This window comes from Fringilla coelebs (genome assembly GCF_963513975.1).
Source record: "Fringilla coelebs genome assembly, chromosome: 26".
Lineage (NCBI taxonomy): Eukaryota > Metazoa > Chordata > Aves > Passeriformes > Fringillidae > Fringilla > Fringilla coelebs.
Window position 1 is genome coordinate 415416 of NC_140052.1, and position 24704 is coordinate 440119.

Here is a 24704-nt window from a genome sequence, read left to right on the forward strand (position 1 = left end):
GGGTGCTGCCTTCCTTGGATGGGGGAAGCACAGGATGTCCTTGTGGTGGTATCATGCTGGAAACAAACCTCCTTGGATCAGATACTGGCTGCTGTACTTCTTGAGAGTAGGAACAATACTGACAGTGATTTACAAGCACAAGGAAAAGATTTGGAAAGGCCTAAGTGAGGCACTGCAAAGTAATTCTCATTTGTGGCTTTTTGTCATTATGGAAACTTTCTCCTTTTGTAGGAGGTCCAGGAATTGCCACTAAATGAAATGAAGGTTATTGTTAGCTGCCCTGAGTGTGATGCAGCAGAGTGAAACAGAGGGGAGCTGCTGCAGCTCCTCTAATGCCAGGAGCTCTCACTACCCAGAGTATCTGAGCCCTGGCACAGCCTGTGGATGTGTCCTTCCACCCCTTTTAGGGCTGCTGGGAACTCAGATAGGGAGGTGAAGCAATGCAGAGCATGTGTGGCCAAGTCAGGAATTGATCTCTGGCCTTCCAGATTGGGTGCTTTAATTGCAGTCTGTGTTTCCTGTCAAGTGCTGCCTCGCTGTGATTTCAGTGAAGCTCTTGGCACACGTGTGATTGGGGTGTAAATTCACACTTGCTCTGTGGCAGAACCCCTGCTGACACCAGGACCCTGGGCCATGTGTTGCAGGATTGGATTAAAGACGTTTTTGGAACAAGATGCTCGTAGCATCTGGTTTGCTTCATGATTTTGCAGAAAGAAATTACGTACCAGTGACGGGTGATCTCATAGATTAAAAATAAAAAAAGCCATCAGCAGCTGAGTTCCCTGAGCAGGGATTTGCGTGTGCATCCCCTCACAGCTGAGCTGGAAGCTGCCTGGTGCTGTGCTGAGGGCAGGTAGAGCTGATCTCCATTCACTGTTAGTCACACACCAGTCTCCCTTCCCATAGGCCTGGGGTAGGGGGCCCCAAAATGTGCCTGTGTGAACTTAGAGAGCAATCTGACAAGCTGTTCTCCAGGGTGTGAGAGCAAAATGCAAGATCTTCTGAGGCTCTCTAATTGCACAGCTGTTGTTCAGCTATCATCTTAGCTTGTCTCTCCTTCTGCAAGCAAAATGATGCTTGCAGGGCTGATGTGTGCTTTTGCTGCACAAATGGCAGCAGTGAAGTAAACTCAGGCTTGTCTCAAAGATGTGCAGAATGCTCCATGAGGACATGATGTGCCTGGTTCCTGTGGCTGTCACTGAGCATCAGTCTCTCTTCAAGGCACCAGAGGAGCCCTTGGTTTGGTGTGTTATACATGTTTTTGTGACTTCACTAGCCCAGGTTTTATAGGGGTGCTATTCAGATGTTCATGAGAGTGATGCAAAATCTGGACTTCCAAAGTGGTTTGAAATTCTTAAAAGGAACACAAGAAATCAGTGCTGATGTGAGAAGCACCTTTTGCCTTCTGTGCCTTCTCTGCATGACCTGCTAATTCAGTGTTACTTCAGTTACCTGTTGTGACCCTCTGAAGGATTAATGGCTTCTGACTTGGGAGGTGCTTCGGCCATAAAGAGCTCTCTGGCATCGAGCTGCTGCTTGTGAGGAGGGAGCTGGATCGATGGGAAATCCTCCTTATGGCTGCCCTGTGGCCACAGGGAGGTTATTTGTGGCTGCTGCTGGCCCAGGGCTCTGCTCTAATGCCTCTCCATGACCTTTGGCAAGGAGTGTGTAACACCAGGGGTATGCAGATGGCTGGTGGCATGAGCAATACCCTGAGATTGGTAAAGAAAACACTCTCTGGAGTTGGAAGGACTGTGAAAACACCTGTGTGTGTGCAGGGACTCAGGTGCCTGCCACACTTGCCTTTTCACCCAGCTGATGAGATCCTGCTGGTTCTCATGTTTGGGGCTTTTATTGGTTGTGTTTGTTAGGAAATGAAGAAATGCATCACAGGGCCCTGATGTGTGGGGTGGCAAGGGCTGGAGGGGGGACAGTGTGGGAGAGAGGGCAGTACAGGCAGGTCACACTGTCCTGTCATCCTTGGGCACATGTTTCTGGGAAGAACAAACCTGCTGAATGTCAGAGCCTTTCTTTCAGCCTTTACCTGTTGCTTCTGAGTCAGCAGATACTTGGATGCATGAGCGTGAGTTTACCCTGCTGTTTCTGTGCTGCAGTTTGAAGTGCTGAGCTGTTCTGCAGAGCACAAAGGCTCTGGGTGTGAGGTGTGACACAACCTGTGCTTCTGTGCCTGTGCCCTCTCTGCAGAGCAGACAGACAGATGGTGCCAGGGAGGCTTATCAAATTATTTCACAAATGAGAAGCTGAAGCCCATGAAGATGAAGCCATTTGATAAGAGCTGTGTAGCAGAGCAGGGACAGTCTTGTATTAAATGCAAATATAACTCTTTGCCTGGTGTTTTAATCACAGGGTCATTAATAATCATGTCACCATAGTACCCAGGAACTTTTATCATGGACCAGGGCCCCGTGTCAGATAATGCAAACACAGAACAAAGCCTGTCCCTGCTCCTTGGGGATTCCTGGCCCTTCCCTTGGCACCAGAACACGCTGGTGTGCTGCTGCCTCAGGAGGCCTGTTCAGAGAGAGGGTGTGAGGAGCCAGCAGCTGGGATGGTACAGCTCATCATGGTGTGAGAGCTGACACACAGGATCTTTTGGAGATTGGTATTATTCAGAGACTATGGAAGCACACAAACTCAGCCTTGCTCACCCAGCTTTCAGCAGCACATGTGACAGGATTAAATGTATTGGAACTTCTTTAAAAATTAGAATGATACTGGTTTTGAAGGGGCCAGGTGGTTGTTTTCTACCTTTTGCTTTTGTTTTAAACTTAACATAAGCAGGCTTTACACTGTACCTTTGAAAGTTTTTCTGCAACTGATGCATTTAGTGATATATTTATTATTTAAGTTGGGATATAAATAAGTAAAGCAATTATTTAAGTTCATTTGAACTGATGAATTCAATCCCCAGTGGTTACAGGCTTGGTGAGTAACAGTCACAAGACTGCAGGTTCTGGACCCCTGCAGCTGTTTTCTGTTCCTAGACGTCTGACAAATGAATGGACAAATGGTTCATACCTCTCCCTCTTCACCTGTGCATGTGTGGAAAACTCAGAGGCCTGTTTCATGTAGAGCTGATATTTTTTCCCATTAAATGCTGAGTGATGGATCCTTTGTGCTCCTGGCTGTACCTGATGGTGCCTGGTGGGATGGTGGATACCTCTCTCCGTGCTTGGCATGTACTCAGGAGTTGAAAAGTTCATTGCTGTCTTCGGGGTGGATTGGCATCTGCCCTGCAGAGGAGTGGGATGTGTCCCTAAGTCGTGTTTTCCTGTTACTCAGGGAAGTGGCACTTCAGTGTCCCAGGGCTACCTGTAACCTGCAGTTACACAGGTAGCCATAACCTGGAGTTAGCTGGCATTCCTGGAAAGGTGAACCATGGATTCCTGGGTTTAAGGAGAGGAAGCTGGTTGGAGAGAAGCCTCCATGCACTGCTGTGGATTTCTGGCAGGGTCCTGTTGGCTGTGAGCTTGGCTCTTCCTGGAACATGTGGAGTTGTGCTTGTGCTTGTCCCAGGAGCATGTCTGGGTGCTGCTCTAGAAATCAGAATTCCCAGATGCTGGAACCAGAATTCCTGAAGGCCTGACTTGTCTGTTGCTGTCCTTGCATAATTGCTTCCCAAATGGAGTGTGCTGTTACCGTGACACTTCTGCTTGGCCTGCTCTGCCTGGCCCTTGCTAGCCAGCCCAGTTAGTCCCAGCCCTGGCTTCATCCTGCTTTCTCCCTCCTCTTCACCTCCAGCTACAGCCTGCTCTCTGCTCGACTCGTTTTGCTTTCTCTCTGCTCTCCTGACGTGATTCACGGCTTCCTTGCCTTTCCAGGGAAGCTCTCGAGCTGCCTGCAGTTGCTGCATCTTCTTGCTGGCTTTGCAGTTCCAGCCGTGTTCACTCAGCCCGTCATGCTCCGCAGCATGTTGATGCCAGTGCTAATTTCACTTGGAGATGAACAAGGGCTCAGATGCTATTAGCAGCTGCTGCGAATAATAGCAGCTGAAATGTGCTTTTTAAAGGGCTGACTGATAACTAAACAAATGATTCTTTTGAATTTTTTTTAAGCCGTGAGTTATTCATGACCCATTAATTTTTATTTTTTTTTCAGGCTTACAGTGGAAGTTCAGGGACTAAAATTGTTACAATAGAGAGGGACTGAGGCTGTCTTGCCAAGTAATCTATTTGGAGGCAGCGTGTCTTGCTGCATAGTAATAAAACACCGTTCTATCAGCTTTGGTTTTGCAAGTCTGCCTGTCAGGGAGTAATGGAGTGGATGCACAGGGCTGTGCAGCAGAGCACATGCCCAGCAAATCTGCCCACGTGAACACCTAAACGTGCTTCCTGCTGTGGCAGCCAGCACGGGGCCATCGCCTCCAGTGAGCTGCTGTTTGTTATGAAATTGCTGCACAAATACTGCAAATACTGGGAGACTTTCATGCCCTGACTTGGGGTGTCTGGGCTGCTCTCGGAGCGCCAAGCTCCTGCTGCCCTTGGACTGGAGCTTCTGACAAGTGTGGGTTTAATGCACAGCCTGGATCTTGCCCAGTGATTATTTTAGGCTTCTGAAATGCTGTTGCATGGCAGAGATTAATTTCCTTCCCCTCCTTTCTCTGCTGTGTTGTGATTTACAGCTTCCTGTTTTGTCCTTGTCCATGGACCTGGCTGGGAGTTGCAGGAAGATTGTGTGGGGAGTGAGGTGTCTCCTAGAGGTCTGTAATGAATTGGGGTCCTGAAACATGCAAAGAAATGAGGCTGGATGGTTTTAAAGCAGCTCTAGCAAAATAACCCCCCAGAGAAGTGACAGGAGGCAGTTATGCTTTTCCCATGCTGTCCATGCAGTGAAAATGCCTGTAAACTATATAATTATTTTGTGTCTGTTTGTTGTTGTGAGCATCACAGCTGATAGACTGAATGTTCACTCCCAAAACTGTCACAATCCCTAGACAGCCAGTCCTGCTCTCCTCAAACCAGGAGAGGCAGAGGCTGTGCTGGTGTGGTGTGGGGTTCCTGGCTGTGTTATTTTGCACAGTCCAGGCACTCCTGGCTGGGGCTGCCACACCAACATTAACCGTGGTGGTGTCCTGCCTATTTAAAAGGAGAGGGTGGAGCCTGTGAATCTAAATCTGTCCTGTCATGGCCTAGATATTGCAGCAGTGACATTAAGCAAGGGCCCTGTAATTATGTTGGTAATATTGGATAATCACATTAGGATTCTCAGCTATGGTAAATCTGTGTGGGGCTGACTATGGCCCTGCTTTCCCCTGGCTGAGAGTCTGACCCACGAACTCTCTGTAAGCTTAATCCTTTGTTTTACCTGGGGAGGAGTCCTTTGCTCAGATGTGCTGGATGTTCTGGTAAAGTTTTCCTGGTGGTATTTAAAGCCTAAAGCTTAAGGAGGAAGAGCTGCAGCTTTCTGGAGCTGGAGTGAGAAGGGTTTGTGGTCAGCAGGGTTTGCCCAGGCTGTTCTGCTCTCTTGGGGGCAGACCTTTGCCCTGATGATGGGTGCTGTCTGATGGACTCTGGACCTATCTTTGAAGCTGCTTGTTTAGTTTTTTTCCCTTTTTCTTCCCGCCTCCCACTGAGTCCCAGTTGCATTTTGTGTGGGCAGGTGCTGGGCTTTCCGTGCCTGGCGAGCTGACGCAGCCTGAGGCTGGCTCAGGGATTTCTGCTGGCCAGCCTGAGCTCCTCTGCTTGCTGCTTCCATGTGGAAACTGCTGCTCCTGTGCAGATGGACTTTGTGCAGGTCAAATTCTTCCCAGCTCAAATGTGAGCTGTGTGGAGATTTTGTGGCTGCTTGAAATGGTGATTATTGGAAGGACAGTGCCTGACTTTGGGAGCTGTGGGGCTGACATGCATTTCTCTTCATGCTCTATGAAGCAGTGAGTTGTTGCCTGCCCTGCTCTGAGCTGCTGCTGTTGTGAATATGGACTGGGTGAGCACAGGATCCGCCTCAGTTTCCCAGCACTGCTTTCCTCGGGCAGCAGGATGAAGCCTGGGAAGCCCCAGCATTTGCTAGGAAAAAACAAGCTGAGCACATTGCTCTGCAGGGAGGGAAGAGGAGCTGGTGATTTGCCCAGCAAAGCCTGAATATTCTTCAAGAGTTTGTCCTATGCCATTGGCTGGCTTGACACGCAACCTGTATCTGTGTCCCTTGTGTTTCTTCCACTAAAATATCACTAGAAACACAAACTAGCTGTCTTTCCTGTGTGTTCACTTTAGCTCTGAGCTCTCCTGACTTTTTACAGTTGTAACTGTTACAACCTTCTTTAGAGTATGTTCACTATTAAATTCCTGATCTTGTTGCAAAAATACCTTTTTAGCTAATTTTCCATCTGGGGAGATGCAGGATTCAGCTGATATTCCTGGTACTGTGCATGTTTCAGGTTTCCTGTCATGAAATACTAGATGTCCTCCCTGCTTTATCTAGGTGCTATCTACTTTCCCTGCAGTTTTGGAGCTCTGATTGCCTCCTACAGCCAATTAAAATATCAGAACAGGGCTGAAATTTGAGTTACTGTGACCATTGCTCCTAACACAGATGAAGCTCTTTCAACTGGAGTTAGTGGTGTGCCCTTTCTTTTTTGCCCTCAAGATAAAACTTAAATGTTCAGACTATTTAATTGGCGGTTGATGTTTCAAGATCTGATTTGATATGTTTCCCAGAGCAGTTCTATCTCCACTCCAGGATGAAACCTTTTAAAGTGCTGTTTAGGGGCATGGAAACAGCCCAAAGGAGCAGATGAAGCCTCAGCTGAAAGCTCAGTGAACCACCCAGATTTTTGTTTGGTTTTAGTGTGTTTAACTCCCTGCTCAGGTGGGTATGGTGAGCTCAGGCACTGAGAGCTCCTTGAAATACTGCTCTGGGAGATGCTGGGACAGGCCTTTAGACTGAAGCACTCCCTTCACCTTGGCATCAGTCAAGGGGCTTAGTACAACAAAAAACCAACTAAGTAAAGCTTGTTACTTCCTTTGAGGTAGTAAATCTGGGCTGAGAGAGGCCCTGTTTAGTTTAGTGTTATTATCTGCTCTTCTCAGCTGGGCAGGCTGTTGGCAGGACATGAGGGTTCGTTTTGTTCTCGTTCAGAACTGGACTCTGGTTTATAACACACATGTACACAAACACATGCACTGTTTACAGACATTTGGGTGTAGTAAGACAGGAGATCCACATGCAGGCCCTCGTGGAGCAGAGCCTGCTGCTGCTGTGTGTGGTGTGTTCTGAGTGTCACCTCTGTCCCCATTGCCACCTTCAGACAGTTGTGCAGGTGCCCCTTAGGCCCTGTGGGTCTGTGTGAGAGCCTGTGGCTGATACACCTGTCAGTGCTTTGTGCTTCAGTGTTCTGACTGTTGGCACAGTTCCCCCAGGTGCAGAAAATCCTGGTTTTTTAGCCTGGGTTATGGGGAACAAACACTGGTTTATTCCATGTACTCCTGAGAGGTGATGCAAGCCTGTGCCTTGGGACAGACTGTGTGTTTCCTGTGCCTGCAGCTTGAGGGTGAATAATCTTCACTTATATGGCTATAAAATGGCATGTAAATACCCTCCTGTAAGCAGAGGATTATGGAATTGGGTGGGAGAGTGAGTCACAGGCACTAATTAAATCCCAAACCCCAAGTGTCGTGTCTCTCCAACATGTAGTACTAAAACAACAAAATGCAAACACAAAGGAGAGCATTAGTACAACCACACTGCTTTGAGTCCTGCTAGCCTTGTGGTGCTGGATCATCTGGAAAAGACTGGAGAGCATCCTTCCAGGAGGCTGTGGAGGAAAGATGGCTTACAGCTACCCTGGCATGTAGGGGAAGAACTTGGGGTTGAAATCCAGAGGAGATTTTGGTGAGACATCCTGGTGGTGACAGGGTGACAACAATTGCTGCAGAGCACGTGGGGAGTGTGAGTAGAGTGGTGAAAGAACAGCTCAGAAGAGGTGCTGGGAGGGACTGTGGGCAGTGTCCGTCCTGCCCCAGGGGGGCTGGGCCAGGTGAAATCCTTTGTGCTACCTGGCAGTGCTGGGAAACCTCCACAGGTGTTTCTTCCTGTTGGGAACATGTTCTGCCATAGCCAAGGTGTCAGGAGAGGAGGACAGGGTGAACCTTCAGTCCCATCCTGTTGGGATGACTTGCTGCTGTCTCTAGCAGGAGGTGCTGTGGTTTGGGGGGTCAGCCCTGGGCTGGGACCACCTGAAGGTGCAGGTTTTGCTTTCTGGAGCCAGGCTGCAGAGCTCCTGTGGGAGGGGAGCTGCGTGAGCAGGGCCTGTAGCTCACCCTGCTGCTCTCAGTGGTGTTGGCAAACTGACCCAAACATTCTCTGGTCAAGTTCTAAGTTTTTTGCCCTTTTCTTTTAAGCACAGGTTTTCCCACCCCAGTAACATCCTTTTTAACACCATGGCTGGAAGAACAGAGAAATTACTTGCAAATTGCTTGTGTTTCTGACTGTCTCCATCCAAAGGAAGGGGGAGCAGAGATAATGTTCCAGGTTGAACTCAGTAAATCATGGATTGTACCAGTGCTGTCTTCACTTCCTTTGGTGTTTTCATAATCTTGGATATTACAGCCCTAATGCAAAGTCTGCCTCATTACTGTGCCTTCTGAATTATGCCTCAAATGACTTTCAAAACAAAATGAGGCAGTTGTATTTTTCTGTAAAGATGTTAATGCTGACACACTGTGACTAAAGGTGTTGCAGATGCTTCATAAAGCAGAAAAAGCAATGTGCAGTGATCCTGTTCATTCCAACCCCTCGTTATGTATCACATAGAACCCTTCACAGTGCTGCCTCTGGTTTGTGGGCACATTTAGTAATAACAAGGAATAATGCTGGAACAGAAAGCTTAATTTGGAGTGAAATATCCTGTCCTGGAAACAAAGAGCTCAGAAGTGGCATAAAAACAGGGAAAATGAGATTTGAAATGGTGTGTTTTCAGCAGGTATGTGCAGCAATACCCTCCTGCTGGGCAATGGAAGAGTGGAATAAAGGCAGCAGAAAGAATATATTGGTGCAGATTAATAGCCACAAAAATAGCACTGTAATCCTAATGCAAATCATGGGGAGCTATTATTGAAATAAAAAGCCCATATTAAAATACAGCAGCAAATATTTACTCGTGTGGAGGGTCACAGCAGAGCGTGGCACGAGGCAGGATCAGTGGGACTGTTTCCCTTGGCTCTCCTCCCTGTCACTGCTGGGTTTTGGGACAGAGTGGTGCTTTTTGTAGGAGCTGCTGGGGAGTCTCCTCCAGACTCCTGCTGGGCTCCCAGTGCCACTTCCAGCAGTCACAGGAAGGTTTTTTTGGGTCTCAGCAGCTCCAGCTGCTCAGAGGGCACTGGGTCTCTAGAAAAGATGCCCAAAACCTTGGTGCTTTAGGATCAAGAATCACATCACAGAATGGTTTGGGTTGAAAGGAGTGACTATTGTGTATACACAACTTGGGGAATTTTAATTTTTTTTATGACTGTATGTGCTCCAGTTAGAGGAGCCAGAGGTGCAGGACGGCTTCCTCAGGACAGCAGCAGAGAGAAAATGGGTCTGGTGTTGCCAGGTGGTGACATCCACTGATGGGTGATGTGCAGTGCCTGTGTGACAGCTGCTTGTGGCTGTGGCTGGGGGAAAACCACACTGCTGTGCTTTAGTAAAGCTTTGGGAATGGTGAGCTGGAAACACCCCCTGCAAGGGAGTCACTGTGGTTTTCCTGTAGCTGGATCACAGCATCCTGACTGTGGGGGAAAAACAAAATCTGAGCGAGCCTGCCCCTGTACTTAGGAAGGTAAGTGCTAAGGAAGTTCTTCTGGCTGGTGAGATAAGGCAAAATATGACATAATTCTTGATGGATAAGGATCAGTGAGTATTGGAATTGTGCAAATGGAGTGGCTTTGTGCCTGGTTCAGCAGAGCACTTAAAATTAAGTGCCTGCTGGTACAGCTGGAGCTTAAAATGCCTGGCTGGCTGTCCCTGGAGGCTGAATGTTCCTGGGGCAGTTCTGGGGACATGTGAGCAGCACTTGGCTTCCCCTCAGCAGCAGTGCTGGGGCCCCGTGGGCTGTGTGCATGCAGAGCATGGTGCAGGTGCCCTGCAGCAGCAGTGCTGTGCCTGCTTGGCGTTGCTGGCTGCAGGAGCATGCCAGTCTGCAGCCCACCATGGCTCCCCTGGGCTCAGCACAGCTATCTCCTTACCTGCAGGAGCTGGCAGGGATCACGGGCAGCTGCTCTCACCTAGTTCAGCAGCGCTTGCCTGGCTCTGAGGAGCTGTGCATCCTGCTGAAATTACAGAAGGGCTGAAAACATAACTGCCACAGCTGGCAGCTGGCCAGTGCCCTGACACAAACCTGCATGGAAAATTGCTTTGGCATCTGTATTGACTGGAGATAATTGGAACTTCCCAGTATTTTTTCAGCTTATCCTAAAACCTTTTAGCAAGAGCAACAGTCAGGCAGCAGTGTGGAGCATGATAACCGTGTTTCCATGCAGTTCAGGCAGGCCCAAAGTGCCAAAGAGACACAAAAAAAGTTTCCCCAGGGAGACCCTTGTAGCTGGTGGTGGCTGTGAGCTGAGGTGATCCCAGTGCTGGCTGCATGCTGCCTGCTCAACAATATTAATGTGTCTTAAGGGTGAATACAGAAATAACTTCTCATGTTTTAGAATGGGAATGGTATTTTAGGTTTTGCTGGCTGGTGTGGGAAGAGAGTTGAATTTCCTTCAGAACTTTAAATCAGAGGCACATGTGCAGGAGAAAACTGTCCTCTGATTAGCTCTTGTCCCTTCTGGCACTCGCAAGTCTCTGGATTTATTTCTTCTGCCCTGGTCTCATGCCTTTGCCTTCCACACGTGCCCTGGAAAAGAGGCTTTACCAGCAGGAATACGGGGATGTTCCTGGTGCCTGGAGTACTCTGCCTCTCAGCTGTGCCTGAGTGTGACCCACCCTCCCTGGGCACGTGCAGCACAGGCTCCTGGGCTGACCTTGCTGCTGGAGCTGCTCAGATCCCGGGATGACCATCTTTGTGTCGGAGCTGGCAGTGCCTGCCCTTGTCTTGCTGTTCTCTGAGAAGAGAAGTAAATGGTCCTGTGATGTGCATCTGGCAGGGCTCCATCGTAATTGCTTGTAAATTTGTCTTTGATCTGTTTCCTTTCAACTTTACCCAGATTTAGCCAAGTTGGGGGGTGGACTGGAATGATGAGGGAGAAATTGGTTGTGGTCTGGAGCTCTAGAGGCTGAGAGCCCTTGGGGCTGAGGAGGTGCTGGTGTAGATGTGCAGTGGGTAAGGAGGAAGGGTTAGGCAGCTGTCAGCAGTTAAAAGATAAGGTAAGTGTATTTTTGATGTATTTTTGCTGCTCAACTCGTGTTTCTTTCTGCTGAGCACAGCACTGTAAACAGAGATCCCCTCTCCTGCTGGCCAGGCTGGGGCTGGGAAAAGGGAACTGAGCCCCTGGGGTGGAGCAGGGGCTTCTCTGGGTGACTGTTCATTTTGGGGGGAGGGAAACCCAGGAGTGTTGTTACTGCCAAAACCAAAATTGGCACTGTAATAAACTTTGAAAAAAGTTTTGGGCTTTTTTTTTTTTCCTCTCTCTCTAGTATTTTTCTGACATCCATGGAAATACTGTACAGAAATTTTTAAAAAAAAGGATTCCAAACCTGATCTCTCCAATGATTCTGAAAAATATAGGCTGTTAGCAAAGTAGGATTTGGGAAAATTGTGTTGGTTATGGCCCCTTATTTCTTCCTGGCTCCATTGTGGGTTATAAGAGGGGGAAGAAGAATCAGTGCAGTGCTGTGTTACTCTTCTCCACAGCCACCCTTTGGGCTGAAGACTCACAGCGGGATGCGCAGATTTGTTCTCCAAAAACGAGACAAATGTGGCTGGGGAGAACAATAAGGCTACTGCTGTGGGTTCAGAGGCCCTTAAAAATGACTTGTAATTTGAGATCCTCAACTTCAGCAGCTTCAGGGAGAGTCAGGGTTATTTTTGGGTCTGAATCGAGCGCTGTGCGCGGAGGCCCCTCCAGAGCTGCGAGGGGCTCGAGCAGCTGTGGCTGCTGCACCCAGGGCCATGGCCCCCTTCTCTCACTCTGAGTGTCCAGTTTGCAGCCTGGCTAGAATTTTCAAAACCTTTAATTGAAGTCTTGATGATGCTTTTTTTTGTTTTGTTTTGTTTTGTTTTGATTTTTTTTGGTGGGAGGGAAGGGAGGAGGAGTGTTTTTTTCTTTTGTTTGTTTCTTCTTTCTGTCCCATCTTTCTGCTGCATTTCTGGGGCTGCCTCTAGAAGTCAGTGGGGCTTCCTTGGAAAGCCTGCTCTCGTTCTGTGGCAGACTGTGCTGTGTAAAACTGGGGCTGGCCTGCCAGGAGAGATCCCTGCTGAGCAGTTCCTGTGCTGGCAGGTGAGGTACCTGTGTGTGTAACTCCCGTGTCAAGGTGGAAGAGGAGCTGTAAAGTCATAAAAAACATTGAAAACAACCAGGAAGAGCTGGACATTAAACACAGCAGTGTTGTCTGGTTATTTGCTCTTTTTCATTCTTTCCTGGTCAGTAAATTTTACCCAAGTGTGGCTTTGTTTGTCCTGGGATGGGGGCAGCCCATACAAGTGCTGAAGCACCATGAGCACATCTGTGGAACTGTGTGTGCTGGGGGCTCTGCTTTCTGGCAGCCTGGGAAGAAAGGGGGAGTTCTTTGGGATGTGACCTGGGTTCTGTGGTGTGTAGCTGCTGCTCCCCTTGTAGTGGGACTTCTGAAGACACATGAATCACCTGTGAGCTGGGCCTTCATGAGTCCTTGGACATAAAAGAAATCTATGTGCAGTGTGAGGTGCTGCTGTGCTGTGGCATCAGCAGTGTCACTGTGCCTCCCTTTTCACCAGTGTGCAGCACTTGTGGCTGCTTGGATCTGTGCCACTCTGCCCAAACTCATTCCGTCTCCAGAGCCAGGTGTGAAACTTTTGATGCCTCTACCCCTCTGTCCTCCATCAGCTTCCTATTTCTGCCAGGACTACGAATGTAAACCTGTGTGTTTGGATGGAGAGCTGACGGATGAAAGACTTTCATCTGAAACAAGTCAATTTATCCTGGGAATCCTGACTTTACTAATGGCAATGACCACAGAATGAATTGTGGGTTTTTCCCTTGTTCTTCTGTCCTGATTTAAAAGCATTAACATCAAACCACGGGTGAGAGATATTTCTTCTGCTTCTTGCACAAATCAGCTTTGTAATGTAACTTAGATGCTTCAAAGTTGCAGAGCCTTTTAAGTTTAGGCCTTTGGTGGTTCAGCGGGTGATCTGTAGCTCTGATTTCTGTCCAAGGCAGCATTGCTGTCCTTCAGCTTTCTTCTTCATAATGGGAATTAATGGGGTAATGAGGGACTGTCTGGCAGGACCAGGAGCTGGTGTAATTGCTTGTTTTTATGGAGATGTTAAGTGTTAACTGCGTTGCCATTAATTGAAGGTTACCCCCTTGGATCCCTGGGAGTTCAGAGATAACTGTCCAGGCAGAGCTGGGAGAGGGGCACAGCAGGAGCATTCCCTCTGTGCCCCTGTCCCTGCTGCACTCCCCTGGCAGGGACAGGGCTGGCAGCAAAGAGGGGTTTTGGGTTTTGTTAATGAGCAGTGACTCTGTGTCCTCCACAGGTGGCTTTGCAATCGTGTTCCTGGTGAGGACGAGCAATGGGGTGAAGTGTGCCCTGAAGAGGATGTATGTCAATAATGAGTACGACCTGCAGGTCTGCAAGAGAGAGATCCAGATCATGGTGAGTGCCTGCTCTGTGCTGGGCCCCAGGCTGAGTGCAGGGAGCCTGGGCACCTCCTGCTCCTGAGCTCTGGCCATCAGGTCACAAACTGTGTGTTTTCCTAGCAAAAATGGCTTTTGTGTGGGAAGAGCTCTGGAGTGTGTGAAAGTCTAGTAGTGAGCTATTTCAAAAGTTCCAGTCCAGTGGACAAGGAAAGCCTGGTACCTGAAAAAAAACAGGGAATTCCAGAAAAATGAGGGGAGAACTGCATGGTTTAATGGGAAAAGGAAGGGCAGAAGACGTGAGCATGGCTGGGGATGTTGGAATTCAGTCTCACAATCTTCAGTTGAGATCTCAAGTCTTCAGCCTTTTAAGCTTGATGAGAAAAGCCTGATGATTCTGGTATCTCTGAACTGAAATCAGTGCATGAATGGCAGACCTCCATCCTGAGGTAAATCTGTATCACAGCATCTTCTAATCCTGGGTTGGGATGAAGGTTATCTCTGCATCGCTGAGGTTGGTAGATTAAAACAGTATTTGTGAGGTAGCTGCTGCCAGGGCTTTTGAAATGTAAAGTATTTGTAATAAGCTCTGGGATATTTCTCTAGATTATTGGGCACAAGGATTTATATGATGGGATAGCTATTTTTAATAGCTGTTTCAAACTTAGCTTCCCTAAACAAAGACAAAATGGAAATGATCCAAATAGATTTGCCTAATCTTGTTTGCAGCATGGTAAACGTGGAAGTGCCACTTTTGAAGTTGTATTCAAAGGTACTGATGAGCATTTAGAGCAGCTACCAGGTGGGGAAGGAAATATAAAATCCTCATTTTGTGAATTTACCACACGAGGTACAGGTTTGGGGTGGATGATCTTCATATCAGAAACTCCTACCTGTAGCAGTTCTGTGAGTGATTCCTGCAGTAGCTTTAAATGAGGTTAATACCTTGTGAGTGAGCTGCTGTCGTTTGTGATAGTGCAGGGAAGCTTTGGGCTACGTGGGAAAAGGTGAGATTACATCTCACATCAAAGCTTGTTTACCTGGGTTTCACTTGCTGCTGCTTTCTCTTGTCTCCCTGTCTCTGGTGCCTTTGGAATGGTGGCTGGTGGAAAGTGAGGGTGAGGAGGGTCAGGGGCGTGGATTTGGCTGGTCCATGGTGTGGATTTGGCTGGTCCATGGTGTGGATTGTGGCTGGTCCACGTGTGATTGTGGCTGGTCCACGTGTGAATTTGGCTGGTCCATGGTGTGGATTTGGCTGGTCCACCTGAACATTTGGCTGGTCCACGTGTGAACTGGGCTGGTCCACGTGTGAATTTGGCTGGTCCACGTGTGAATTTGTCTGTCCTGCAGCGGGATCTGTCTGGCCACAAGAACATTGTGGGCTACATCGACTCCAGCATCAACTCAGTCAGCAGCGGGGACGTGTGGGAGGTGCTGATCCTCATGGACTTCTGCCGGGGTGAGTGGGGCTGGGCAGGGGGGTTTGTCCTTCTGTGCCTGCAGGGACCTTGCACACCTTCCTTTGGAAACAAGAGCTGTCCCTAAGCTGCCTGGAAGCTGTTCTGAGCTGAGCAAAGCCAGGATGTGGGCTGTGTTGACTCTGCCAGTGGGATTGGTACCATCTTTGCTGCTGCCCAGGGTGGTCCTGTACCCCTCTGTTGTGAAGGAGAACCCTCAAATACGTCTTGCTGTTGTCTTTGGAATGGTCCACACAAGAAGTGGCTCCTCTTAAAGCAGCCAGGAATGTAATTTTTCTTCTCTTTAATCTCATTGCAAGCTTTGTTCCACATCACCCTGGATTGTTCTGGAAGAAGCAAGACATGGATAATGGGAAGCCAAAAAGCATTCCTCTTACCTCTGACCTTTTTGCTTGGCTGTCTGTAGCCAGACAGGCTCTTCCAGCTGTCCCAAAGCTTTGATCTTTGTGGCTGGGCTGTGGTGTTTGGAGCATGATGCATGTGCTGGGCTCAAATTCTGTCTTCTCGCAGAAGAGCGTTCAGCAAAAATAATGTTTTGGCCAGGTGACTTCAGGAGCCTGTGGCTGGTTTGGATGGTGGCAGCTGATGGAAATGGGTATTTTTGGGCCTGTCTGGCTTTGAACTCAGAAGCATTGTAGCATTTACACATGTGTAGGTGTGTGTGAACAGGCCCAGTGCAGGCTTCTGTTCTGCCACGTCCTCTTTGCTGCTTTGTTTGCTGCAGGACTCTGGCCTGCCTTGCCCTGGGTTGTTTGCTGGTGAGAGGAGGAACATTTTGGGCAGTTTTGCTGAAGGAATCACTCCATAAGCTCTCTTTAAGCTTCAAGCTAAGCGTGACCAGAGCTGTTGTCAGCACAGGCCTGGTGAATCCCTGCTCAGCCCCGTGTGCAGAGCCCACTGGAGGGATGTGCAAAGCTGAGCTCTTGACAGGCACCCCCAGCTGCAGGACCCACATTTTGGGCTGATGAAGTGAAATCCATCTTTCTGAGGAGTTTCCTTCCATCTGGAAGGAGGTGGCTTTTCTCACGTGGCTCTTGCCAGATGCTGTGGTGCTGCCTGCAGCCCTCCCCCTGCAATGCTTGTTACACACTGATTTTCCCTTGTTACTTTCCTTTTGTGGCCCACAGTTTCCAAACCAAATCAGTGTCTTTGTGTGCAGAACTGCATTCATTTTGGGTGTAAAATGTTCACAGCTGTAGTATTCATTACACTGAGCTTTTCTTTCCTACCACGAAAGTTTTCCAGCACTTGTGATGTGGAATGATGCAGTACTGCTTCACCAGAGCTTCAGAAAGGAGTTTTTCTCTGTCTGTCTAGGGCGTTTAGAGGAGAAAAAGCCCTCAGGATTGTTTTGGAAAGGCCTTGACAGCAACAAAACCCCAAAGCTGAGACGAATCCAGGACTTGTTCATGAAAACTTGCTTTTGTTTGTCCAGAGTTTCCCTTGTTACAGATGGATTTTTAATTCTATGCAGTCAACAACTCCAGCCAAGCCACTTAACGTGTGGGTTTTCTGAGTGTCTCCCTTCCTCCTCCTTGCTTCCGTGAGGCAGTCTAATCCGTGGACTGTGGGTGCCCCAAATCCAGCCTTTTATTCCTCTAGTCAGACAAAAGAAGTCCTATTTGGAAGAAAAATAAGAAAATTAGTCCAGAGCTCACTGTCCCTGCTGTGGTGTGGGGTGGTCACAGCTCAGTGTCCCTGCTGTGGTGTGGGATGGTCCCAGCTGTGTCCCTGCTGTGGTGTGGGACCCCAGAGCTGTGTCCCTGCTGTGGTGTGGGATGGTCCCAGCTGTGTCCCTGCTGTGGTTTGGGGTGGTCACAGCTCACTGTCCCTGCTGTGGTTTGGGATGGTCACAGCTCAGTGTCCCTGCTGTGGTTTGGGGTGGTCACAGCTGTGTCCCTGCTGTGGTTTGGGGTGGTCACAGCTCACTGTCCCTGCTGTGGTTTGGGGTGGTCACAGCTCAGTGTCCCTGCTGTGGTGTGGGGTGGTCACAGCTCAGTGTCCCTGCTGTGGTGTGGGGTGGTCACAGCTCAGTGTCCCTGCTGTGGTTTGGGATGGTCACAGCTCAGTGTCCCTGCTGTGGTTTGGGATGGTCACAGCTCAGTGTCCCTGCTGTGGTTTGGGATGGTCACAGCTCAGTGTCCCTGCTGTGGTTTGGGGTGGTCACAGCTCAGTGTCCCTGCTGTGACTGGGGATGGTCACAGCTCAGTGTCCCTGCTGTGGTTTGGGGTGGTCACAGCTCAGTGTCCCTGCTGTGACTGGGGATGGTCACAGCTCAGTGTCCCTGCTGTGGTGTGGGGTGGTCACAGCTCAGTGTCCCTGCTGTGGTTTGGGATGGTCACAGCTCAGTGTCCCTGCTGTGGTTTGGGGTGGTCACAGCTCAGTGTCCCTGCTGTGGTTTGGGATGGTCACAGCTCCCTGTCCCTGCTGTGGTTTGGGGTGGTCACAGCTCAGTGTCCCTGCTGTGATTGGGGATGGTCACAGCTGTGTCCCTGCCGTGGTTTGGGGTGGTCACAGCTGTGTCCCTGCTGTGGTGTGGGATGGTCACAGCTCAGTGTCCCTGCTGTGGTTTGGGGTGGTCACAGCTGTGTCCCTGCTGTGGTTTGGGGTGGTCACAGCTGTGTCCCTGCTGTGGTGTGGACCCCAGAGCTGTGTCCCTGCTGTGGTGGGCCCCCAGAGCTGTGTCCCTGCTGTGGTGTGGACCCCAGAGCTGTGTCCCTGCTGTGGTGGGCCCCCAGAGCTGTGTCCCTGCTGTGGTGGGCCCCCAGAGCTGTGTCCCTGCTGTGGTGGGCCCCCAGAGCTCCCTGAGCCCTCGGTGGCTGACAGCCCACCCTCCCTTGCTGTGTGCTGCAGGGGGCCAGGTGGTGAACCTGATGAACCAGCGCCTGCAGAGCGGCTTCACCGAGAGCGAGGTCCTGCAGATCTTCTGCGACACCTGCGAGGCCGTGGCCAGGCTGCACCAGTGCAAGACCCCCATCATCCACAGGGACCTGAAGGTGAGCTCTGGCCCCAGGGGTGCAGCAGGGAGCTGCTGGCATCCTCCTGCCTGTCTGCCAGCTGCCCACGCTGTGCTTCTCCTGCTGGTAATGAGGGAAAGTGGGCATAAACACACCTCTCTGCTGGGAGATAAAAACAGAAATGAGCCTCTCAGTGCTGCTTACCATATGTTTGCCATCTATAGATCTGCTTAAACACAAATGTTTGTGAATAATTGTGGCTTGCACACGTGCCAGAATGTACCTGATGAATTATTCACGGTGGCCTGAAACGCTGCTTATTTAAGGTAGCTCACAAAATTGTTTCCAGATTAAAAGGAGCACTTCAGAAGTGTTGGCCTTGGGGCAGGAATCCTTAGGAGCTTTTGAAAGTGGCCTCTGGAGCTCTGACCATGAAAGTGTGTTGTAAAACTCTGTGTGCTTAGCTGGGAACAGAGCTGGGCCAGCTTGGGGAAAATCCCTCACCTGTAATCCAGCAAACAAAAAGATCTTCCCTTTGCTCTCCACGAGCTGGAATGAAATACTCAGCCAAGAAGGAGGCAGCTGTGTGCATTTGAAATTCAGATGTGCTTTGTGGGCCAGGTTCTATTTTCAGAGCCTCACTGATGTTTGTTTGTGCCACTGGCCATTGTTTTACATGCCACGTGTACCAAGGGGAGTCAGGTAGAGCAGGAGAGAACATCCTCAGGGTTTGGTGTGCTGTGGCATGTCTGAAATGACAGTGATGCCACTCTCAGTCAGTTTGGGTACAGGAGCAGCTCTGTGTCTCTTCCCAGGGGTGATCTCTTACCAGTCTGAGTCCTGGATTTAAGGCTGTATAGTCTGTGGGCAGTTTGCAGGAGTTTGTCTAGGTCAGGAAAGCAGGGTGAGGACCAGGAGCCTCCCCAGCTGGCATTAACCCTGCCCTTACCTTTTTGGTGAACCCCTGGGGGTCAATGCAGAACAATCTCAGTGTGTTATAGGGCAGTAAATCTGGAACATCTGTGCTGGATTAGTGACTTGATCTGTGCTGTAACTTTCTGCCTGAGTTGCAGTTGAAATGGGCTCTTGGGGCTGGTGTCCAGCCCACTGCTGCCTAGGCCAGGGCAGCTTTTGCAAGGCCTGACTCTGGGTAAGCTGTGCCCAGAGGCAGGGCTGGCTCTTCTCTGCTTGGAGACATGTTTTCTGCTTGGGTAGTGTGTTGTTTCTGTCGTGGTGACCTCTGGGGATCTAAACACTAACACAGAAAATGTGATACTGTCAAGGGGCAGTTGCAAAGCCAGGAGAGATGAAGGGCCAGAGGAGTTTAGTACAAGTTCTGGGTGTAAGGAGGGACATGTAGGTGTTTTCTTGGGGTGAATATCAGCCTGCTGAAGAGGGGGCAGATGTTGGCTTTGCAGGCAGCTGGGGGGCCTGGAGGCCTTTTTTGCCTCCCAGCTCTTTGATGCTGCTCTGGAGCTGGAGGTTGCTGCCAGCAGAAGGGAGGCTGTGAATGAGCTTCCAGCCATTCAGACAAGTGCAGCTGGAGGAGTGTCACTGGCCCCTGGCTCTGATTTGGAATTAACCCAGAGGCTTTGCCTGGAGCAGAGCAGCCTCCTGTTGGCACAGTCCCCAGCTGGGAGGTGACCAACAGCTGGGGACAGCAGCACCTTTACCCAGCTTTGCTGTGGGCAAAGGAGACGTGGCACTGTGAGTGAGCGGCACACAGAGCTCCTGTGTCACCCGGGTGTGCTCAGGGGTGCAGCTTCCTGACTCTTTGACCAGAAGACACCTTCATACTCCTTTTAAGGCCACTTCTCTCTGGCCTGGCAGTGGTAGCAGTGATTTCTTTTGCTGTGTTTATTTTTTCCTTCTCCTGGCGTTTGCTGATCCAGCCTGGTTGCTGGATAGTCCCGTGCTGATGTCTGACCAGGCTTTCAGGGTGTTTGAGTGAGAAATCAGCCTGCTCAGGCAGATAAAGTGGGAGGACTCCTGGGGAAATGCTGGAGGAGTGCTTGCAGGGAATAAGGGGGCCAGTGTTGGTGTGCTGGGGAGAACATCTGTGTGCAGTGCTTTATTCAGAGCAGATGGATGGCACGGGGGAAGGGGCGTGTTTAACCCTTGGTTTCAAGCCAGCCTTCTCCCCCTCAGCTGCTCTAATTTGGCTGCATTTTCTGATGCTTAAAATGCTGACTCCTTTTTCTTTCCTTCTTGTAAAGACCATCCTTGATGGGGAGCTCTGCTTCCAAAGGGTTTTGTTAGCAAATGCTTATGTGGTGATTTTTTTTTTATTTTGAGCTCTATGAGCAGTATGTTTTATCTCGTTGTTGTATCTGAGCATTTGACACTGATTGAAGATAAAGACATGAAAAATGGTGTGTTCCCTCCAGAGAACATGCTGTTAGTGCTGCTGCACAGATGAGGAGCTGGAACACAGGGATGCTCTGCCAAAGCAAAGATCTGAACGCAGGGTTTCACACATTTGAAGTCAGTGTTGGAACAGGCAATTTCCTTAGGTGGATGCAAGGTAGAGTTTTGTTAATGCACAGTTGTGGGTAGGGAGGAGAAGGTTTCTGCTGATCTTATTGGTTTCTGTTGCCTGATTGAAGGTATCAAATTGTATTTGGAAGAAAGGGGTCTCAGCAGCCTCTGAGAGCTGCTACAGCCCCTGTTTAGGGACTGTGGGCCCCCAGCAGACTCTGAGAACAGCAAATAAATGTGAGCATGAGCTGAGGTTTGTTTTGAATGAGCCCCTCAGGGACAGGTAAGATGCAGGCAAAGACCTGGAGATGCCTTAATTTCATAAATATGGAAGTGTGTGTTGTTTGCCTGTTCCATAGACTGGGAGGAGTTCCAGCCCTTTGTGAAGCTGGGACAGCTTGGATTTCCTGTCCCCAGTTCAGATGCCAGCCCAGGGCCACAGTGCCTCAGGAACCTTGAGCTCCAAAGGCACTGGGACATTGAAGTCTTACAAGAGGCAAGGAAATGTGCTTGCAGGAGGAGAAGGGAGGGGTGGCAGGATGGAAGGCAGTGTTACAGCTGTGCTTCCATGACTTGATGTCTATTTTAGGAGATGTGACAGTTTTGATGCCTGTTTTCTTTGCTGTCACTTTTAGACTCTAGTGTCAGATATGTCTGATATGTCTTCAGGCACTTAAAACCTTGACTCATCTGAAAAAAAAACAAACCCTGAATATTTTTTTGTCTGAGTGATTCTGTGTCTGTCTGTGATGCTCCCAGGTTGAAAACATCCTGCTGCATGACCGTGGCCACTACGTCCTGTGTGACTTTGGGAGTGCCACCAACAAATTCCAGAACCCTCAGACAGAGGGGGTGAATGCGGTCGAGGAGGAGATCAAGAAGTAAGTGTGCTTTGCCTTCCCAGCCCAGCTGTCTTGGTGTTTGAAGGGTGCTTTTCCCTGGTGCTGGGGTTGGTTTGGCTCAGCCTGTTGCAGCAGATTGTCTGTGCTGCATGGCAGTGTCTGCTGCAGGTGAGTGAGTGCCCGGGGGAAGGTGAAACAATAAATTGAGCTTGATGTAATTGCTTTGGAGCTGAGATTAATGCAGAGCACAGCCCACCTCGGCGAGGCAGTGACCTGTTCTGTCCTGTGCAGGGTCAGGCTGGCTGTCCTTCATCTGTCTTGGCTCCTCTGAGCTCCAGGCTGGGCTGGCACAGTCCCATCCTGGCTGAGCTCCCTTCCCCACGGATCTGGGCGCTGACTGGGGCTGATCCTGGGGAGTGCCAGCTCCTGGAGGGGTTCAGTCCAGCTCCTCCTCCTGCCCCAGCACTGCCAGCTGTCCTGGCAGCATCTCTGGTGCCCCTTGGTGCTTTTTAAAAGGGGGTTCACCTGCAGTTCAGTGAGCCCTGGCTCAGGGTGGAGCACACTGCAGGTCCTTGGCCTTGCTTTAGTTCCAGCAGCATCACTGCTGCAGACTGGCCACTCCTGCTAATACAGTTAAAAATGGGAACAGGTGCCTCTTTTTTGTTGGGATTCAGCTACACCTCCTGGATTTCCTGGGTTTGTGTGAGTGGGGTTTTCAGAGTGCATTGCAGTCCCCCTGGAGTGCCCTACTTGTACACCTAAGCCTACAAAACCTTTGCCTTTGGCAGTGCTTTCCTGTGATCAGGGTAAGCAGCAGGCAGCAGTGACAGACCTGCTGGCAGGAAATCTTATCAGAGGAGCCTCATAATCTGTGGAGCAGTTTCCAGCTTTTCTGTTGTTGTGAGCTGTTAAGATGAGGCAGATTCTCGCTGTGGTTTGAGGTACACGGTGACCCATCCCTTGCCACAGTGGCTCTGAGCAGGACTCCTGGTGTGGAAATCTAATTTTTGGGAGCCACATATCCAGTTACAATCTCTGTAATACAGTTAGCCACAGCCCTGCAGTGAGGGCATTGCAGAGGACATTTGATTACTGACCTTGTTAATGCTTTGAATCCTTGAATGTTTCTGTTCTTAAAATGACTGCACATTTTGTGGTGAATTCTGTGCTTTAGAGAGGATTGTGGTTACTGTTTTGGCTTCTCAGGACACTTTTACTGTTTGAGGTGTGCAGCAGGTGATGCTGTTAGAACATTTTTCCAATAGATATCTTTAGCATCCCTTTCCTTAAAAAGAGTAGGGAAAGAGTGAATTTGGAGTTGTTTGGGAATGTGGCATACCTGCTATCCCCCTTTTGAACCCCGACCCACCTTCCCTGCAGGTACACAACGTTGTCCTACAGAGCCCCAGAGATGGTGAACCTGTACAGTGGCAAACTCATCACTACAAAAGCAGACATTTGGGTATGTATGAACCCCTGGGCATGGCAGGGGAACGGGGCTGGCCTGCTTTTTGGGGGCCTGGGCAGTTTGTGCATGCAGAATTCCTCTGAGGATGTGTCTGGTGAGCTCCTGCTGAGCAGGGAGGCTGCAGAGGACGGGGCCCCAAAGGCGGCCAGAGGAAAGGCAGGATTTGCACTCTTTCCTGTGGTAGTGTGGAAAGGGGAGATCCAAAGGCTCTGCTCATCCTGCCATGGCAGGAGTTGTGCTCCAGTGACACTTGGAGTGTGTCCAGAGCAGTGGATGGTGGTGGGGCCTCAGCTTCCAGGCCTGTCCCAGTGCTGGTGCTGCTGGAAGCCTCCCTTTCCCTGAAATCTCATCGAGGCTGTTTTAAGCCAGCGTGCAATTTCATTGTGAAATCCTGTGACAAAGGAGATGAGCTGATGAGGAGTTTCTGAGGATTAGGAAATGTTTCCTGCTCCCCCCTCTGAGGTGGTGGGAGTGTTTCATAATTAGCCCTTTGTGCAAAAACTGTTTTCTTTTGCAATAGGTGGTGGTTCTTGGTGCCAGAAGCAGCGTGGCAGTAGAGGGAAGGGTGGCAGAACCTGGCAGCCTGCAGAATGAGCTGTACTTCCCTGGCATTTATTTATAGCAGTAGAAAGGTTGTTTGGACTTAATCTTGGAAGCAGTTTTGGTTTCTCTTTGTCAGAATGGATGTATTAATGAAGATGGTTGCCATTTATTTGTGCTGTTGCTCTGCTCTCCCTCCCAGCGTGTGGCAGAAGGGCTTTGCCTGTTCAGTGACACGCAGGGTCGTGTGATGATGAGCAGTCCCCAGGCCAGAGTCTGAGGAGGGAGAGCTCTGCCTGTGTCCATCTCCCCCTGCAGCTGAGCCTGTGCCAGGTCCCCCACAGGGCGCTGGGGCAGGCCTGGCACCAGCAGGACCCCGGATCCTGCCCGGCTCAGCAGGGGAATCCCTGCCTGTTGTCTCTCTGCAGGCCCTGGGCTGTTTGCTGTACAAGCTGTGCTACTTCACCCTGCCCTTTGGGGAGAGCCAGGTGGCCATTTGTGACGGCAACTTCACCATCCCAGACAACTCGCGGCACTCGCAGGACATGCACTGCCTCATCCGTGAGTGTCTGCCGGGCTCTGCTCCTCCTGCCCGCCCTGCTCCAGCAGCTCTCTCCTTTCCAGAGCCTTCCTCACACTCAGGGGGGTTACAGTGACCTTGCACTGGTTTGGGAGTGACCATGGCAAGGAGATGTCAGCCTGGCCAGGCTGGAGTGAGCTCTGGGGAAGGGCAGGAGCACACCCAGCCGTTGGGTTGGAGTCTGCAGGAGCTTGCACAATCAGCCCCTTTATGCAGAAACGTACTCCTGCTGTAATAAATCTGTTTGGATAAGGAACTGAAAAGACCACAGTGACTTGGGCTAGTGATAAGAATTCCTCTCCTGTGAACTGGGAAACAGAACTGAAATGATTTATAAATATCCCACTGACTAGAGTGAATGTGTAATTAAGTGTACAATGCACTACTCTTGGCAAAGCTGGGGCAGCTCTCTTGTTTCCAGCACAGCTTTTGGTTTTTTTCCTTTCCCTAGCCACAGTCTTGACTCACACAGAGTTGGATGTGTTTGCAGAGCAGGCTGGTATTTTCCTAGCTGCTGTGGGCTGTCTGCAGTGGTGCCTGTGGCTGCCCTGTCTCCCTGCCCTGCTGGCACACCAGGGCTGCATCAACCCCTTTCCTGTGCTTCACCTGGAAGTGCCCAGTCCCTCCCAGTGCTGTTCCC

At 50.0% G+C, this 24704-nt stretch overlaps 1 protein-coding gene across 5 annotated transcripts in view; it reads left to right on the plus strand.

Annotated features, from left to right (window-relative positions):
- The window catches only part of AAK1 (AP2 associated kinase 1), a 56623-nt gene that overhangs the window by 5628 nt on the left and 26291 nt on the right, over nt 1–24704 (plus strand). For all 5 annotated transcript variants that reach the window (XM_084221923.1, XM_084221919.1, XM_084221920.1 and 2 more), the window contains exons 3-8: nt 13622–13740; nt 15072–15180; nt 18053–18195; nt 21394–21515; nt 22857–22938; nt 23913–24045. In XM_084221923.1, coding sequence (XP_084078049.1) covers nt 13622–13740; nt 15072–15180; nt 18053–18195; nt 21394–21515; nt 22857–22938; nt 23913–24045 — 708 coding nt within the window. The remainder of the gene's footprint in view (nt 1–13621; nt 13741–15071; nt 15181–18052; nt 18196–21393; nt 21516–22856; nt 22939–23912; nt 24046–24704) is intronic.